Source organism: Penicillium nucicola (assembly GCF_028828085.1).
Source record: "Penicillium nucicola strain IBT 29836 chromosome Unknown utg000001l, whole genome shotgun sequence".
NCBI classification, from domain to species: Eukaryota; Fungi; Ascomycota; class Eurotiomycetes; order Eurotiales; family Aspergillaceae; genus Penicillium; species Penicillium nucicola.
Window position 1 is genome coordinate 47,615 of NW_026643125.1, and position 17,278 is coordinate 64,892.

At 48.9% G+C, this 17,278-nt stretch overlaps 8 protein-coding genes across 8 annotated transcripts; 2 read left to right on the top strand and 6 right to left on the bottom strand.

Annotated features, from left to right (window-relative positions):
• Positions 1-114: 114 nt before the first annotated feature.
• Positions 115-1,749, bottom strand: N7511_000012 (MFS transporter; the record flags this gene model as incomplete). The annotated part of the gene is made up of 2 exons (XM_057122437.1): positions 115-1,450; positions 1,508-1,749. 2 exons carry the CDS (start codon positions 1,747-1,749, stop codon positions 115-117), a joined length of 1,578 nt encoding a protein of 525 aa, XP_056988170.1.
• A 1,171-nt stretch (positions 1,750-2,920) lies between these two features.
• N7511_000013 (uncharacterized protein) lies at positions 2,921-4,790 on the bottom strand (the record flags this gene model as incomplete). Its single annotated transcript, XM_057122438.1, has 8 exons — positions 2,921-3,472; positions 3,531-3,643; positions 3,707-3,836; positions 3,891-3,992; positions 4,046-4,211; positions 4,294-4,488; positions 4,543-4,573; positions 4,622-4,790. The coding sequence occupies 8 exons, from the start codon at positions 4,788-4,790 to the stop codon at positions 2,921-2,923; spliced, it is 1,458 nt and encodes a 485-aa protein (XP_056988171.1).
• Positions 4,791-5,317: 527 nt separating this feature from the next.
• Positions 5,318-6,245, top strand: N7511_000014 (phytanoyl-CoA dioxygenase family protein; the record flags this gene model as incomplete). The annotated part of the gene is made up of 3 exons (XM_057122439.1): positions 5,318-5,666; positions 5,721-5,939; positions 5,989-6,245. 3 exons carry the CDS (start codon positions 5,318-5,320, stop codon positions 6,243-6,245), a joined length of 825 nt encoding a protein of 274 aa, XP_056988172.1.
• Positions 6,246-6,622: 377 nt separating this feature from the next.
• N7511_000015 (HD domain-containing protein) lies at positions 6,623-7,335 on the top strand (the record flags this gene model as incomplete). Its single annotated transcript, XM_057122440.1, has 3 exons — positions 6,623-6,758; positions 6,811-7,024; positions 7,074-7,335. 3 exons carry the CDS (start codon positions 6,623-6,625, stop codon positions 7,333-7,335), a joined length of 612 nt encoding a protein of 203 aa, XP_056988173.1.
• A 1,799-nt stretch (positions 7,336-9,134) lies between these two features.
• Positions 9,135-10,831, bottom strand: N7511_000016 (putative general amidase; the record flags this gene model as incomplete). Its single annotated transcript, XM_057122441.1, has 3 exons — positions 9,135-9,247; positions 9,298-9,382; positions 9,431-10,831. The coding sequence occupies 3 exons, from the start codon at positions 10,829-10,831 to the stop codon at positions 9,135-9,137; spliced, it is 1,599 nt and encodes a 532-aa protein (XP_056988174.1).
• A 572-nt stretch (positions 10,832-11,403) lies between these two features.
• N7511_000017 (HNH endonuclease family protein) lies at positions 11,404-12,342 on the bottom strand (the record flags this gene model as incomplete). Its single annotated transcript, XM_057122442.1, has 4 exons — positions 11,404-11,516; positions 11,570-11,708; positions 11,760-11,928; positions 11,981-12,342. 4 exons carry the CDS (start codon positions 12,340-12,342, stop codon positions 11,404-11,406), a joined length of 783 nt encoding a protein of 260 aa, XP_056988175.1.
• Positions 12,343-12,716: 374 nt separating this feature from the next.
• Positions 12,717-14,045, bottom strand: N7511_000018 (NADH:flavin oxidoreductase/NADH oxidase; the record flags this gene model as incomplete). Its single annotated transcript, XM_057122443.1, has 1 exon — positions 12,717-14,045. One exon carries the CDS (start codon positions 14,043-14,045, stop codon positions 12,717-12,719), a length of 1,329 nt encoding a protein of 442 aa, XP_056988176.1.
• A 233-nt stretch (positions 14,046-14,278) lies between these two features.
• On the bottom strand, positions 14,279-16,044 carry N7511_000019 (Zn(II)2Cys6 transcription factor; the record flags this gene model as incomplete). The annotated part of the gene is made up of 3 exons (XM_057122444.1): positions 14,279-15,142; positions 15,242-15,867; positions 15,936-16,044. The coding sequence occupies 3 exons, from the start codon at positions 16,042-16,044 to the stop codon at positions 14,279-14,281; spliced, it is 1,599 nt and encodes a 532-aa protein (XP_056988177.1).
• Between the last annotated feature and the right edge of the window lie 1,234 nt (positions 16,045-17,278).

The window sequence follows — 17,278 nt, forward strand, 5'->3', positions numbered from 1 at the left end:
ATCGTTTTTCGTTCGTGCTGTTATACAATTTTTCAGAATGCTCATGATACTTGAATAAATACAATTGGGTCTTTATTTACAATCGCCTAACCACTTTTCCGCCCGGCGAAGACACTAATGCGGGCTATCCTCGTTCTGATCAAAGTGCTCCCTGGCCCATGGGCTTCGGAGGCGGATGGCCTTTCCCTTGTAGAAGAAGATGAATGGGATTGGCACCAGCAGGATTGAAATGAAACCCAACAGGCTCGAAGCCCATTCATAATCTAGCTTCTCATACATCTGAGTCGCAAACAAGGGGAATCCAGCTCCGACAACATTGCGCACCAAGATCACACCGGCAAGAGCAGAGGCTGAATAAGTCTGATAGCTATCGACAACGTAGTTCAAAATGCTGAGAATAACGATGTAGATGCCAGCCCCGAAGAACGACGATGCAATGATTGGCACGATCCAATGCACTGACCGATAGCTTGTCCAGCCAAACCAGAACAGACTAATAGGGATCAAGATTGCTCCCAAGCGCGCCATCCACATACGTGCTTCGGGGACACCTTTGCCTCCATTCTCTGCAACGCGGCGCAAGTAGTATCGCTCCTGAAGTGGATAGAAACAGAATGCAATGAGAGGACCAATGGCCATTCCCAAGAAGGCCAGACCCTGCTGACCGGTGTTGAACGGATGCCCTTTGGGCTCACCGAAGACAAGGGGGATCGCTTCGTTGAACAGATAAACAAGGCCGTACAAGAAGCCATTGTAAATGGCAGAGAACAATGTGATTGGCTCGGAAAAGAGGAACCGGAACGGACGCGTGAGTGTGATGGCGAATAGTTCATGCAGACCTTTTCGGTCGTGCGCGTGAAGGTCCATAGTCGATTCCGCGGAGCCAAGATTTTCCTTTTTCATTTGCTTTCGTGCGCGCTTCGCCTTGTTCTGGAGCACGGTGGTGTGGCGTGTTTCAGGAATGGTGGTTACTAGAATAACCCACACGCCACCCGTCATGGCCATCAATACCCAAAAGATCCATCGCCAGCCCAGATTGAGCCCGATATATCCAGTGATTACCAGCGCCATGGGAGGACCAAAGGTGCTGCTCAAGCCATAGACAGCCATGGGGCCTCCACTCTCATTTCGCTCCCACAGGTCGCTGATACTACCGCCAGTGTTTGTCAAGGGCGCACCTCCAGCGCATCCAGCGATAAAGCGACACACCAGAATAGTGCCAATGTTCGGGGCCAAGGCAAGAGGGAGTTGGAAGATAAATAAGCAGAACCATGATACCACATACACCGGCTGGCGACCAAAGTATTCCGAGAGAGGAGCGAGAAGCACAGGGCCGATGGCGTAGCCTAAAACATAGAGAGACAGGCATAAGGTTGTCACCTCCGCTGAGACCCCAAATTCCTCTTGTATGCCAGTCGCGCCCGATGAGATGCCACCGGCACACCATGTTCTAAATGACGGTGGTTAGACAGGGATGGAGAAGCAAGAGGATTGAAAGATGACATACGTGAAAACATTGAGCATGCTAACCACGATGGTGATATACCACTTGCGCCATTTTGGCCAATTACGAGGGTTGTCGAGGTCGTCTACCGCGTAGCCGATGAGGATTGGTAGTGCGTCATCGGGGTTACTGCGGGCTTTTGCCAGGGCCTGTTCTTCTGACAAGACTAAGGTCGAATTCTCGCGACAAGCGTCTGAGACCTTCTCCACGTCGGGAAGCTCAGGTCGCGTGTCCTCCGAAACCATGGTGGAATTCTGGGAGGAGAGAGAGAAATGTCGGGCGAGATATGCAAGGCATGGCGCATTTAAAGGGAACCAGGACGGGCCCTACGAAGGGGCGACCAGTGGACCGAAAGCCCCAAACCCTCCATATTCTCCATACTAACCCCGGTTACCGAGACAGGAAAAGCTTTGCCACATCAGTTGTGGTTCGGCGTGCCGAAAAGAAGCATCATTGGCAATCGCTTGGCTGCAGTTGACTCCACGCCGTCTCCACTTGGCCTCTCGGTGTGGACATTAGTAATTCTCGCCTTGTTTCTGTGTGATGATCATGGGGAACGGGCTGGATTGCTTCTCGCGCCGACAACCCGCAGGGATGATACCTGCGTCGCCAATCCGAGAAAAGCGCTGCACGCTTGAAATGGGAGGGAGCGTTGGGAGCATCGCTTCTTCACATTCCATCGGCGTCATCCTGTATTCTCGCCTAAATCCCCGGTAAAACGCTCCAGGAGCGAGTGCTCTCCGCATATTTGGCTAGGGACTCGGATGTGCGGCTTGTCCTCCGTATAATTCTGCACCGTTACGTACAATTTTGATTTCTCCAAGGGAAATGTGTGGAGAATCGGCATCGAATCCATTGCCCGGACATAATGCCGGTATCCCCAGACCTGACTGTCCTGCAATTGCATTTGCCAATGGTCTGCGAACTCCATGCTTTCAACCGCGCATTCCAAGGCCGGGATATAATTGTTCCGAGACCGACGACCGACGTCATCCCTCATCTCTTTCTCACTTCCTCTTCTCCCCTCGGGACTGTGCTGTCGCCCCTTTTCGCACCAGTTGACCTACCGCAGGCCCTATGGAGCAACCCGATACTCGCCTTATACTGTACAGCCGACCTTGGTTTGGCGATTGGCTTTGTTGGAACTCGGGGTTCTCGTGCGTTTACCCAATCAATTGAGCGGCGATATCCAGGATCGGCCACAATCAACCATTCATCCACCCCATGACGCCAAGGCTTACTATTTCCCATGGATCGACACTTAATCTTGAAGTCAAACAGTTAAATACCAAAACACCAATCATGAGAAGAGGGAAGTATTGCCGGCTATCTTGAAATGATGTTGAGATTTCGTAAAATTATTTAGAGTTTCCTTGGACGCGCAGACTATATAACAACCTGAGCAAAGACTAGATTCTAATCTCGTGGATTGATAACCAATGCCTCGCCGTAGAGGCTAACATCATAGCCATTCTGTTCCAGATACTCTTTGAAGCGAACATCTTCTGTTTCCAGCTCCCGAGACATATCCGGAATCAAGAACCAGGCAATGAGGCCGCCAACGACAGTGAAGGCGGCACCGATCAAGAACACCGCCTGTTGACCTTTTTCAGTCGAGTCAAACGAGTTCTGAATTGGAGTGAAAACCTCCGTCCCAATGGAGGCGCCTGCCTTGCCAACCGCGGCGGCAAAGCCCAAGAAATGGCCCCGTAGTGGTGTTGGGAAGGACTCAGAAGCGCAGAGGAATGTCGAGACACCGGGTCCCATCTCTCCGAGAGCCTGGAAAATTCCGTACATGACTATGAACAGGGGGAAAACACTCTGAATCTGATGTAAGGCACCACCAATAATGAAGCCCCATACTGCCCAGAGCATAAATCCCAAGGTCATAGTCTGCTTACGGCCGAGGCGATCCATCAGTAATCCACCAAGTAAACAACCGGGTAGATAGAAGCAATTGATAACCGTCTGATTGCCGTTAGTTGGGTTTGAGGAAATTTGGCTTTTTCGCTCGGTTAAGACTTACTCCGTATCCAATGTTTTGAACCGTGGTGTTGTTAGGATTCAGTTGCTCGATAATTGTCGATGAGAATAAGCCAAAGGGATATGTCACGAAGTCATAGCAAAACCAGGCCAATGCTGTGATTTCGGTGTGAGAACCAGTTCATCGGAATATATAAAATGAAGTTGGCCAGTACTTACATGTTCCAAGCATCGGCTTCCAGTAACGACGCAGTACCAGCATGTATGGATACTGAGATTTAATGGCGTGCTTTCGATATTGCGTCGAGTTTATCATCCGTACACGGAAGAAACAGATGGAAAGTGGGAGCTGTCTTGAGGTTAGAAAGATCAATCGTGTGTTCAGAAAGACCAAAAGACTTACTACAATACCCAGGCCAAAGCAGACTCGCCAAACACCTTCTGAGTTTTGCTGATTGTAGCAGGCTAACACAATCAGGGCAACCAAACCAGCTGCGACAAAGCCCTAAAGTAGACGTTAGCAATCTGCGTGATAAGCAAAGGCTGGGAAGTATGAACCAGATCAACCGCAAAATCCGTTGTCACGGCCACGAGAAAGCCACGTCGTTTACGGAGCTTTGCTGTTTCATCAGCAGCTTCGGTGGCGCTCGTAGCACAGACTGGATACTCTCCACCAGCACCAAATCCAGCAATGCCTCGTGCAACAATCATCATCCAAAACATGCTTCAATCCTTGTCAGCGATCTGCGTTCCTCTGACCTGCGTGCATTTTCTTTCTTTTTAACAAGGAAGGAGGGTCAACTCACTCCAGCTCAGTATTTCCATGTGAAGCAGTAGCTAAGACGACTCCCAAAATAAGGAAAGCTGTAGCAGCAACGACTCCGGTTCTACGGCCGATCCGGTCGATCAAGACTCCAAAAAAGAGCATTCCGAAAATCTCACCAATCAAGTACGAGTTGGAAAGGCGAGACTTGATGGTTGAAGACATGCCCTTCATGTACCTGTATCATCCATCAGTGAATAGAGCCAAACACAGAAAACATCAGGTCTCTCACAGTACTGAGAACAACGGTTCCATGTAGCCAACTGGAGAAAGATTAGAGGATGATCAAAAATAATGAGCGGGAGGCATACTGATCTGTGCATTGTATCCATCGCTAAACAATGCTAGACCGGAGACGATCACATTCAGTACACCGGAGCTCTTCCGCTTGGTTTCACTTTGCTCAATGTCATGGTCCTCCGCGCCAGGCTCTTCGACTTTGGGACAGTTCTTCACCGGGTCATGAGTGAAAATAGCCATGGCCACGCTCTTTTGCTTAACGGAAAGACGGAAAGGAACTAGGGATTCTTTGGATTCAGGGCATGTTAAGTAGATGTTCAAGAAACTCTGGTGAAGTGTGGCATGTATTGCAAGAGTCCAATAGCAAACTGACGTTGATGCACGAGAAGCTTCAAATGTTACGCCGGGACGAAGCGCGAAGTGTCAAGCTTCATAGGTCCAAGCTCAAGTGCCTACAGTAGCATTCCCATACTTCGCACATGAAAACCCACAGCGGTAGGGCTCCGCTCTCACGGCTTGGCGCTCCACTCCCACGGTGGGACCTGAGCGCCAAGCCTATCGGAGCTTATCTTTCACCCATGTGGCCTGTTAGACCTGTCGGCCTCCGATCCGCCAGATTGGACCTTAACCTGTTTGGGTTCTATTGCGGTGCGAAGTGCGAGGCCTCGTGGCCGCTGCATGGTCGAGTACTTGGCCCGTATAAAACGTGCTTCATGAGCCTCACTTTCTTTTCGCCTCTGGTACATCACCGCATTGGCTTGCTCATCATGGAGAATCATCACTATGCTCTCTCTGCAGAGCAAGTTTCGAGTTTCCAGGAGCGAGGTTACTTGCTAGTGCGGCAGTTCTTTACTCCCAGTGAATCAGAGCTGCTACAGCAATGGGCACAAGAGGTTCACGATCTCCCTTGTACTCCCGATACACCATGGATGCCTTATGAAGAGGTGAACGCCGAGGGAAAGCGCGTGCTTTGTCGCACGGAGAATTTCGCGAATTCCCACCCAGGATTCGATAGTTTCCTACGGGGTCAGCGTGCTACCAGTATTTTGCAACAGCTCGCCGGAGAAGAAATGCTTCTTTTCAAAGAGAAAATCAACTACAAGCTGGCCGGAAGTGGTACGTACTCTTTGAATCCCATCTATAGCGAACATTGTTAACTTACTTTTGTAGGTGGATTTGACCCCCATATCGATGCAAATGCTTACACCCACGTTAAGATGATCAAACATTTGACAATCTTGGCTGCCGTCGACGCAATGAACTCCGTCAATGGAGGTTTGGAAGTTGTCGACGGAAGTCATCGTATGGAGATTCCTCTCGGTAGTGATCGATGCATTGAACCCACTTGGGTGAAATCAAACACCTGGACTTCTGCCGAGCTTGAAGCTGGTAACTACATTTCGCTCCGCGTTTAGTAAAGCTATGCTGATAGAAACAGGCGATATTTTGATCTTTGGCTCATATTTGGCTCATAGAAGCGGTGCCAATACCAGTTCCAAGGATCGTCGAGCGGTTTACGCAACTTACAACTGCGCCACTGACGGAAATCTGCATGATCAGTACTATATAGATCGCCAGAAGCTTTGGCCAGCAACTCACATGCGGAAGGAAGGAGAATCCTACGAAGAAGGCCGAGCTCGTTACGCTTTTGGTTCGCCCATGTTGACGGTGGACTCAGAGGCCATCCCTGTATAGTTATGTATATAAGTTAGTCTTGTAAACTAGACAACAGGCTACTGGAACTTGGGGTCTAAAGTTAAAAAGTGATGTAATCGAAAAATGGAAGTGATAAAACCAAGAGAATAATTCTGTCTTGCCGATTCAACTGGAGCTAGACGAAGACCATCGGTGTGAGGTCCGCAAACTGCTATCGCCTGTAGAATGAAATGAATCATGTCGAGATAAGTAGCGCAGGTGTGTACCCTTCTTTTAGAACCAATGAATGGATCGAGGACTTTGATCACGTATAAATTCTTTCTACCCCCCACCTGAGACTTTTCCTTCTGTCCTGATTCCATTTTCTACATTGTCATACATTCTCTCTACCTGTCTCCCTCTCCCCCTCCCTTGCCATGGCTCAACAAATATACCACAAGGCAGACGCGATCGTTGGTGCTCTGGAGAAGTATGGCCAAGGCGACTACATCGGTGAATCCATTAGCCAACTTGAACATTGTCTACAAGCAGCACATCAAGCACAAAAGGCCGGTCAGTTACAATCGAAGAGCACTGGAGATATCAAGCTAATGGTCTTTTCCAGGGGCCCGAGATGAGCTAGTCATCGCCGCTTTATTGCACGACATTGGTCAAATCGTTCCCTTGGAAACCACCAAGGAGGCGCGCATGAACCTGCGCGGAAGCCAGGAAAATGTTGGCCGCGTCGGCCATGAAGCTATTGGCGCTGCATATCTTCGGTCTCTTGGATTTGGCGAGACCGTTTGCAGACTCGTGAATAGTCATGTTGCGGCAAAGCGGTAGGTTTCTCTGTATATCGTCTATCAAGCCCAGGCTAATCTTGCATAGGTATCTCACTGCAGTCAACCATGCGTACTATGACTCCCTATCGTCGGCGTCTCAAAAATCGCTGGCATTCCAAGGTGGTCCCTTTGAGGGCCTGGATTTAAAAGAGTTTGAAGAAGATCCGTTGCGAGATGAGATGGTTTCTCTTCGACTGTGGGATGATGCCGCGAAACTAGAGGGTGTTGAGGCCACAACGCCCCGTGCAACCGCATATTTGAAGATGATCATTGCGCATTTGGAAAAGCAAGAAATCTCCCATGAGTAAATAGACAGTTTCGGAGGATTTTGAATAGAAAGTGAGCGACTGAGCAAATACAACGAAATGGTTGTTGATGGCCGGAGTCTTCCGCCCATCTTCCCCTCTCTTCCTCTCTTCCTCTCTTCCTCTCTTCCTCTCTTCCTCTCTTCCTCTTCCCTTCTCTTCTCTTCCCTTCTCCTCAATGTCATCTACAGCCAAACTCAGAACCCAAACGGGGTGTTTTCTATGTGGGCTTTTTTCTAAAAAAAATAACATACTGATTTGAAGCTGAGATCAAACAGGCCGGAAGCGCCGCAAGAAATGTGACGAGACGCGACCGAGGTGTTCGGGTTGCACTCGCAATGACCTCAGTTGCAAATGGCCAACAGGGAAACAGTACGATAGAAGAAGAGGCTTGCGACATCGCAATCCTGTAGACACTTCGGACTCTATGAGAGTATCTCTCGATCCAGCGCTGTCGGTGACATTAACGCCGCCTATTGTTATGCCATGTCCATTTCAACACCAGGAGCACTCTTATCTTTACCGATACTTTGCATCGACGGTTCTTTCACGCCTCGTTCGTCAAAGTTCGCTGTCCCATTTCTCGGATCAATCCTACATGCTCCGTTTGGCACTGGAGTTTCCGCCTTTAATGGGCGCGATGATCGCGATTGCTGGGATGCATTTAGCTTCGGCTCCCCATTGGTCAATATCTTGTGCAGTACGAAGCTATATTTACACAATCAGTGGTCTTCAAAACATGCTTGAAAGTGCTGAAGATATAGGCTCTCATGATGCGCTTTTAGCTACGGTAATTTCACTTTCGGTATTTGAGGTACGCTCGACCCCTTCTGCGTATTAGCTTTCGATTAACCAGAAACTAGACCTCACGGCATGATTCTTCACCGACCAGTGCGCCTCATATTGCGGCCTCGAGAATCATTTTGGCTCTGCGCCGCCCAAGGATGACTTGTCCTCAGACAGCGGTCTTTGATCGCATTTGCACGGAATCATTCATATATCATGCGTCGTTAATGATGTTATTTGATCCAACAGTCGATGAGCTATCTAAACTTCGGAATGATTCCAACCTGCTGCTGTACTCCTTAGGTTTGGGACATGGTAATTCTACCGAAGGGAGATTCGAGAGCTCTACGCAACCAATTCTCTACGCGCCGTATAAATTCTTTTTACTGATCGCTGATATCACAAAGCTTGCACGCATATCGTGTGTATTGAATGCTTCTGAAATCACAGCCTGGATCCGGCTCCAAAAACAGCTGTCTCATTGCCCTAGGGTGCTTCACATTGAAGACAACGTGCTGGCAGAATTGTACGGAATTTCTGTGCAGATCTTACTGCTGAAAACGAACCCCAGTATGAAAGATGATGAGAGAAATCGGCAGGCAAAAAGTTGCCTTGAAGCCGGGTTGAAGCATATTCCCTTTCTTACTCTGGAGGACCATTTTCCGAGCTATTTATTATGGCCACTGGGAATCTTAGGATCGGTGTGCATATTTTCTACTGAAAGAAATACGGTACAGACTTGCATTTCTTTGATCTCTATCCAAAAGCCAGGTGGCCAGGCAAGGTGGGTGCAGAAGCGACTAACAAAAATTTGGTCTGTCACCAGCAAAATGGAAGATGATATCCCACAGAATGGCAGGATCTTAGGTCTGCAAGCATTACTTGATGGTGATGGCGAAGATGGCTAGGTTGAAGATCAAGTCAGATGCTCTTCAACTTGTGTTGATGAATCCATGACATTCTGGAAATATCAATGCTCTGTGAAAGTCTCATGCACTGCGAGAAGATACGTTTCCTTACTGGAAAGCCCGCTCGATTGTTGAGACTGCATGCATAAGACTCTCGTCTTTCAACTTTCTGCCGATGACTTGAACATGACAAGGCGCACCTTCGATCAATCGAGGCTGGTCTATAAACGGTTAGCTGGGCATTTCCTGTCAATACAATATGATTTCATACAAGATGGCACATAATCAACTTCTCTGATAAACGCTTTGTCTGCGGCCTTATTTGCACTACCGATGGGAAGCACGCAAGCCGGATACTTGATATTGTTAGTCAAGTCCCTGTAGCCACGGGAATGTCAACTTACATCAACAAGATTTGCCAACACTGTATAAAGTGGCAACCCATATGCGTCATGTTCAACTGCACAGCTTTGATATCCAGCACCCAAAATGACGTCTAATTGATTGTCCACAAATAGCTGTCGCATTTTAGCTGTAATCTCATCCCTAGAAACATTCAGCTGGAACAGCTTGCGGAGATTTGGCTCCGGGCCAACTTCCTCTAAGTTATACGTGAAGTGAAGGGAAGGTATATGGGGTTCGCCCCCTTTGGCGATATGACCAAGGGGAGTTCGGTCAGGATCCAATGAGAAGTATTCCCATGAAACTTCACACGCCCTGGCTATAAACTTCATTTCCTTGTCCAAGCTCACGACTCGGTGTCCAGATGCGCTCAGCTTCTGTGCCGCCTCTGCCAATGCACGCTTCATAGGAGGGTGCATGGGACGTGCTGGATCTTCAGGCATGATGCCGATGGTGAGAGTTGAGCTAGGGTTTTGCTCAATCCAAGGAATTCCCAGGGCACCGTTGTCGAGGTCTGCAGCATTCGAGTTGAATACGACCCGCAAGAAGAGCTCTGCGTCTCGAGCAGAGCGGCAAAGAGGGCCTGCAGTCGGGGCAATACCAACCATTCCCGGCCGAGCTGCCGATGTTTGCCCGCCGTATGGAACACGCCCGACAGTTGGCTTGAATCCCACCAGGCCACAGCACAGAGCAGGAATGCGAATTGAGCCTGCAATATCGGTACCGACCCCAAGGGGAGATCCTCGCAACGCAACGAGACAGCCTTCGCCTCCACTACTACCTCCTGCGGTGATGTCTTTGCCGTACGGATTGAGAACTCGACCAAACACGTTGTTGTGCGAGTCAGCCGTCATCATGGTTTGAGGGATGTTGGTCTTGACATATAAGACAGCACCCGCTGCGAGTAGAACGTCAACTAAAGCAGAGTTCTTCTCTGATACAGGACGGTCCAAGAATGAGACGAAACCCAAGGTTGTTTGGATCCCAGTCACGCTGAAAGATTCCTTGATACTTATTGGCAGGCCGTGAAAAGGCCCGACAGTCTTGCCAGTCCTTTCAAAGTGTTCGTCCAACTCCTTCGCGCGTTGCAGGGCAACATCGAAGAAAATTTCCGTCAAGCAGGACGTCAGTTGCTGTGCGATTGCAGCCCGCTTGGCAAAGGCAGTTGTCACCTCAAGAGAAGTGTATTCCCTCGATGCCAATTTGTGGACCAAATCGGTGGCATCATGATCCTCGGTGATAGCAATCTCACGCTCGCTCAGTATTCCAGATTCCCGGGGAATATCGAATGGCGAAGAGTCCTTTTCAAGGATGGACTTGGGAACCTGCCATTCTGTGGGGATCTTGGCCGCTACCTCGGACCGTTTGGCCTCGGCTCTCTGTTGCCAGCTGGGGGCACTCATTTGGAAATTAGAAGGCAAACAACGACGTGACGAAGTAATTGAAAAAAAAAGAGGAAAAAGTGATTCTTTTGGAGAACCAGATTCGGAGAATGGATCGAACAAGAAGCTTGGATGAAGTGAGAGACCCTGGACCTCTATGTCTTCCTTCATCCTGGGGGGTTTATATAGACCTCACTCCAAGGCGGGGACGCTCCATACAATAAACATGTCATTTTGATCCAAATCACTGGAATGAAATCGTCCAATCATGTGTCTCTATAGTTCGCATAGTTCCACTGCAGGGAAACCACCAATCACTGGCTTTTGCGCGCCATACTAGTGCTCATCCGAGGCTCCTCATTGGGCATTTCAAGTGCTGTCTCATTGGATGTTGATTAAATTTTCGATGTAACATTCTTAGTTTATATTCGGCTGATCTTGATGATTTCTGACTGCAATAACCGTGTCTAGCATGCACAGACACGGCATATATCCCATACAACATGCCGAATACTCTAATAAACTCTGTCATCGTCTCGTTCGCATTTCCGTGCAATTCAAGAACAATCCATGATCAACTCAATGCAAATGTTTCAGCATGTGTTGAGCATATCCGTGAGTGCAACCTTTTCAGCCGAAGTGATGGTGAGCTTATAAACTGATTTCACTTTCACCCACATCTCAGCATACGTGCAGTGATAGGAAGCTTTCTTGAGTCAGTGATATACTTGCTAAAAAGAGGCAGGGCATAGAACCTACTGAGTGAGGGCTTCCAGACTTCCGGTCCATCATCACTCTTCTGGGAATTGACGCTATCAGTGACCGCCAGAAGCTGGGGATTATCCAAGTCATTTGCAAAGGCTCTGCGATCAGCTGTGGTCCAGCTAGAGGCACCCGACTGTGACTAGGCGTTAGCCTTTCCCCAAGTAAAACATCAGAGTTAGATTACCTTCCACGCATTTGAAAGGGGCACGAGATGGTCGATATCGACATCGCTCGCCGAGGTCCAAGTTGCGCCGTCATATGGCGAGTACCACGATCCACTAGTAGCAGCACAGCTAGAGCTGGTGACCACGTTCGAGCCATCCCGCTTGAGTACACTCTCGCGTGTTGTGCAGCTATGGGAGATATCAGATGCAGATACTAGTCCGATCCTGAATGTGTACTGACCCATTCTTAGTAATCCAGTGAGGGAACAGGTCGCGATCATAACCATCCTGTGATCCCTGGGCGGCAACAGTCAAGCCAGCTAACTCGCTCTTCGCAGTCGACGAGGAGGGAATACCTGGCGGTGATGGCGCAGGTGCTGCGGTGCTTAGCAGCGGTTGAAGAGCAAATGCCACCACCCAGACCGAAGGGATCATCATTGTGCAGAGTAGAAGATATTGCTGGATAGTTGAGAGGAGGAATTCCTGGACGAGTTCCAATTCCAACTGGAATGTCGCAGCCAACGACCGAAGAATGAACGATGTTATCGGTGGGATAGCATCGAAATCCCCAAGCCCAGCGTTCATCTTTATATCCTCTCCCATAGCTGTTACAAGTCAACCCCCCTCGCATACAAGTGCAATCGAGCCAAAACATCGGCGCAGTCCGAGTCTTGGCCCGGTGCTTGGCGTTGCACGTTGGGAGATCCTTGGCCTCTGACTGGACACCGCGGAGAATGAGCCTATAACAATATCCTTGACGCCCGAAGACTCGCCCTAATTCTCCTAAAATATCTTACTGCAGGCCACCTGCGTCGGAGCAGAGCCCTAGATGGGCACTCCGAGCCAACGTTCTAAATGACAAGCTTTGAATGGGGAAAGGATCGTCTAGCTGAAGAGTTTCTATTCCACGTCGGCACAGAAATTGGAAATCATGCAAAGCACAGAGTGCTTTATGTCAAGCAATATGTACATAGAGCTCACAAGCCCCGAGCGAATTGCGATGGAAGCAACACTTTCACACCCAAGGTCTTGGCTGCCGTAAACACCCATTCGGGCTCTCGTAAGAATTGACGAGCCATTAATACAGCGTCAGCTTTGGGATCGTGTGCGGACAACAGTTGCTCGTTGGCCTGAGCTTCTTCCTCTGCACCCTGAACAATGTTGCGGGCGGACTCTGCTTCAGTGATGAAACCTACGGCGCCAATCAAGGTCTTCTGATTAGCAGCACGAATCTCCCGACGGATTTCGCCGGCCAGATCAATCTGGTAGTTCGAATGGGGTTCAATTCGTTGGTCCTTGTGGTTTCCACCAGAGCTCACATCCAGGAAGTCAATTCCAAGATCGGGCAGCAATTTTGCTAGCTTGATTGACGAGGGCATGTCCCAGCTTCCTGTCTCCGCCGAGACAGGCGCCTTCTCCAGCCAGTCAGTGCCACTAATTCGGAGCAGCAGCGGCATTCCAGTAGGAATCACACCACGAACAGCAGTGGCCACTTCGGCAACAATTCGGATGCGGTTCTCAAAGCTGCCTCCATATTTGTCGGTCCGTCGATTGGTAACAGGGCTCATAAATTGGTGGAGCAAGTAACCATGCGCGCCGTGCAGTTCAATCAGATCCACGCCGGCTTTCACAGCGAGCTGCGCACTTCGAGCAAAGTCTTGGACCAGCTGTTCCACCTCGATGGTGGACATCTCTCGAGGGACCCAGAATTGATCACCTGGTGCCCAGATGTGCTCCTCGCCACCCGAGGGCCCAACCACATTAGAAGGCCAGCCACCGACGCTCTCGTCGGCTTTGATTCCACGCTGTTTAGCCTGGGCTGCCAACCAAGGGGAGACTGTGCTCGCTTTGCGGCCAGCATGAGCCAACTGGATGCCGATTTTGGCACCTTGGCTGTGAGCGAAATCCACGATACGGCGCAGCCCCTTGAATTGCTCGGAGTCTGCGCCTTTCTGCCAGAGGCCAGAGTCATTGGGCGAGATACGACCATTGGCTTGTACAGCAGTGGCTTCGATGATGATCAAACCGACACCCTTAACGGCAAAATGGCCAAGGTGAGCAACATGGAAGTCTGTTAGAGCCCCGACAGCGGGCGAAGATGGATCTGACTCTGCAGAATAGGTACACATAGGTGCCACGATCACGCGATTTTTGAGGGTTACATCTCGAATGCGCAATGGGCGGAACAATGTCGGAGTGTTAGGGTCTTCAGGGTTGATGGCTTCTCCCGCATTATTGGCGGGGGTGAAGTATGGAAGACCCTGGGCCTTCACGATTGGTGGCGACTGGAATGAAATAGAGCCCATTGTGTGATTATCGTCTCTGATACCGACAATGGTTGCAATATGGTGATTTTATATTCATTTCCATAAGCCCCCCGAGGCGCATTAATAAGCTGTGTGCTGACAAATTCACTCTGTCGCCCCGCGATGCCGGCGAGAATGCCGAACAGCCGACTGTCGTGATGAACATCAAATCTATAGCAGGCTTATTTATCAGTAAGCTATGCGTCTGGAATAGAGACCAGAAAAGCAACTGGTCATCCAGGCAGGGTGGATTGAGAGTTATTCCAATGAGTGCTCAGTATCTCAGATAGTCGTTTCATTGTGCCGTTGTTGGTTGCTTCGTGAAAGGCCCAGATTTGAGCCATCAGGCACTGGCGATCGACAGAATGTTGCAGGTTGATTCCTAAAACATAGAATGGCCAGCAGTAGTATTCAGCAAAATAGTCAATGTCTGGTTGTAGCTGCTTCACCGTGCTCATCGCTTCTTGAATCAGCTCGTCAATCGTTGAATGAGCTTTGCTGATGTTACTGTATACCATACGTTGAAGCAGAATCCGAGAGCCCAAAACGTAGAGTCGGGGCCCAATCACAGCGGTTTGGCTTTTCCATGCCGCTTGGCGCCAGGATACCGAGTCAGTCTTTTCAACGTTGTTCTCCAAACCATCATAATCATAGGCACTGGGCGCTGTTGCTGCTGCTGATTGGCTCCACCGCAAAAGATCATTCTCGAGCTTCTGACAAACTTCAAGATCAAGGTCGTTGGGAGGAATATCTCGGTAAAGATGATAGATAGTATAGATGCATCGGAAAAGTTGAGGCGGAGCCCCAAGCACTGGGGAGTCTGGGTAACAGGCTAAAGGAGAATGAAAATGTCCTCCGAGATTAGTCTCTGCTATTGCAAAGGCTGCATTAACTTGGCAGTGGTCCAAAGTATGATATTGGAACGGAAGGCTTGTTGCAACATGGAAGATAAAAGCTTCGTAGACGAGCCGATGCATGGCTTGTTCGATTTCGGGGCTATCGTGGTCGATTTTGCAATATTCTGAGGCAATCCGAATAAGTTGGGCTGCCCCAGTCAGGTGAATTTCGACACCTGTTGAGCCTCGTGGTTTGGATCTCTGTTTTTCTTGGTCAACCAAGGGTGATCATGTGTAGGGGGATGGGAAAACGAGATTCACTTCATATATGCAAAGCATAAGAACTGTATGCATGATTACCAACCAGCCATTCTTAATATTATCTTCCTTCAGATCATTCCGGAGCTCATTCACAGCCCGTGCATAATGAAACTTTGCCAAATTTCGAAAGCGAGACGTTTTTGTAGGAATTTCAGCACCACTGCAAGCAAGCAGCGCGTGCATGCAAGCTGGCGTCTTCATTGCCATAGCCATCGATTCTCTACTGAACAAATCAATCACGCGAGAAGTTGCAGCAGGGCGAATCAGTTGCGGGAGGAATCGTGACGTGAGAAAGTCGAATAATGGAGCACTACCAGGTGTAAGAGCAGATGAAAGGCCACAAGTGACAAAGTATTTTTGTTCAATGCTGAGGTCGATATGGCCGATCTGAGACCAACACGATACTGGTTGTGGTGATGTGAAAGAGATCAAGTGAGAATCAGACTGTTGGGCATTTTTGCTGATAGACGTCCCCATCATACCCAACTTAGGATCAACCACGTCCAGGGTAGAGAGGTTCGGGGCCTCTTTGGGAAAGCTGCGATCAGGTAAGATTCCGGAAGCATTGTGTCGCCGGTTGAGCTGCCAGATGCATTCTAGCCTTTGTTTTGCACAGTTACCGCAGGTCTGCGCTGTTTCGTCGCATTTTTTCTTTCGCTTACGACCTTGGGAAATATTAATACTCCATATTTGGCGACATAGGTCGATGAGATTTGGTGCATCCCTGACTCACAAGTTAGACAACCTGTCTTGGTGCGTAGATGGGCCGGTCGGCGGCGAGGGCGGCGATACGATGGTACCTCGCCCGATACCACCGCATTCGTTCCCTTTGACGCCGGCATTACTGTTTTATCTGGTGTGACATGAGCGCGTCTGAGGCCAAAAGGATCATTTGAAGCGTCGAGAAGCAGCCAGGAGCACATCACGTGTATCCATCCCTTTTAGGAAGGTCCTGCCGGGTGCAAGTATACAGAAAGCCCTGGAGGAAACGGAGTATACAAAACATATTTGACGTTCTACAATTAAATAGGAGAGGAATAGTGGTTATAAATATTCCCATTGACAGTCAGAATGAGATGTCACCTGCGCGTGGCCGCTCTTAGTATGGACCATCCCAGCGGTGATTTCCACTCCGACAACCTTCACACACAGTCGCCACTTTGGCATAGCCTGGTCTGAAATAATTGACCCATTTCTGCCAATCCCTGGAGTAAGGGACAATACTCCTCCTTGAAGGATGAATACACCCAGAGAATTGTCCCCGGCACTGGGCTGTATAGCATCTGTCGAGATCTGAAATCCAAAAATGTCCACAGCCATATCGACCAGTGTGATATAGGATATCGAGCCCGCACATCTTTCTATTCTTTAGCCTACATACATTTTGCAAGGAACTTCTGAGTCTGTCACGCACCTGGAAATCTGTTGATTGGTAAACACGTTCAGTAAGCTTAATCAATAGCTATTCCAGCGAGCTCTGTAGAAGACGGACGTTGATTGTAAAGACACTCGGTTATTTATGAGTTATATGGTCACTCAAGCTAAAAATTCTCCCTTTAGAAGATTTTACAGAATCGTTTCATGAAAGTCATCTAGTTAGGTCTCGGGACAAAAGTGTCGGGAGAAATTCAATTGAGTGATGGAATTTGGAGACAATAATACAACAAGGAAAATGAAAAGTGAGAGAATAAAGACAGGAAGTCCTATGCACTTTCGCTCTGCATTGTTGAATGCTCACGACTACAGACAATCACTTGCTCATTTATGTTGATGACTTAGTGCCAATATGAGACATAGACGTTGCGGGCTTTTGCGGAGATCGTCCGTAGGCGTGATCTTCGGGCCTGATGCTCTAACCACAAAATATTTTTGCAGCACTTAAGCTGAACAACGCAACTACTCGACGGCCGACCGTTGATCTGGTAATTAGAAACACTACTAATGTCACGTATGCCGTATCTCTCATTACTATTGTCTCGGGGCAGGGACTACTGGAGCTGTATATGCCTTGTTCGCAGACTCTTCGGCAGCATTATTAAAATCAAGATTCCAGCCCATTTTTTTGTCATTGATATG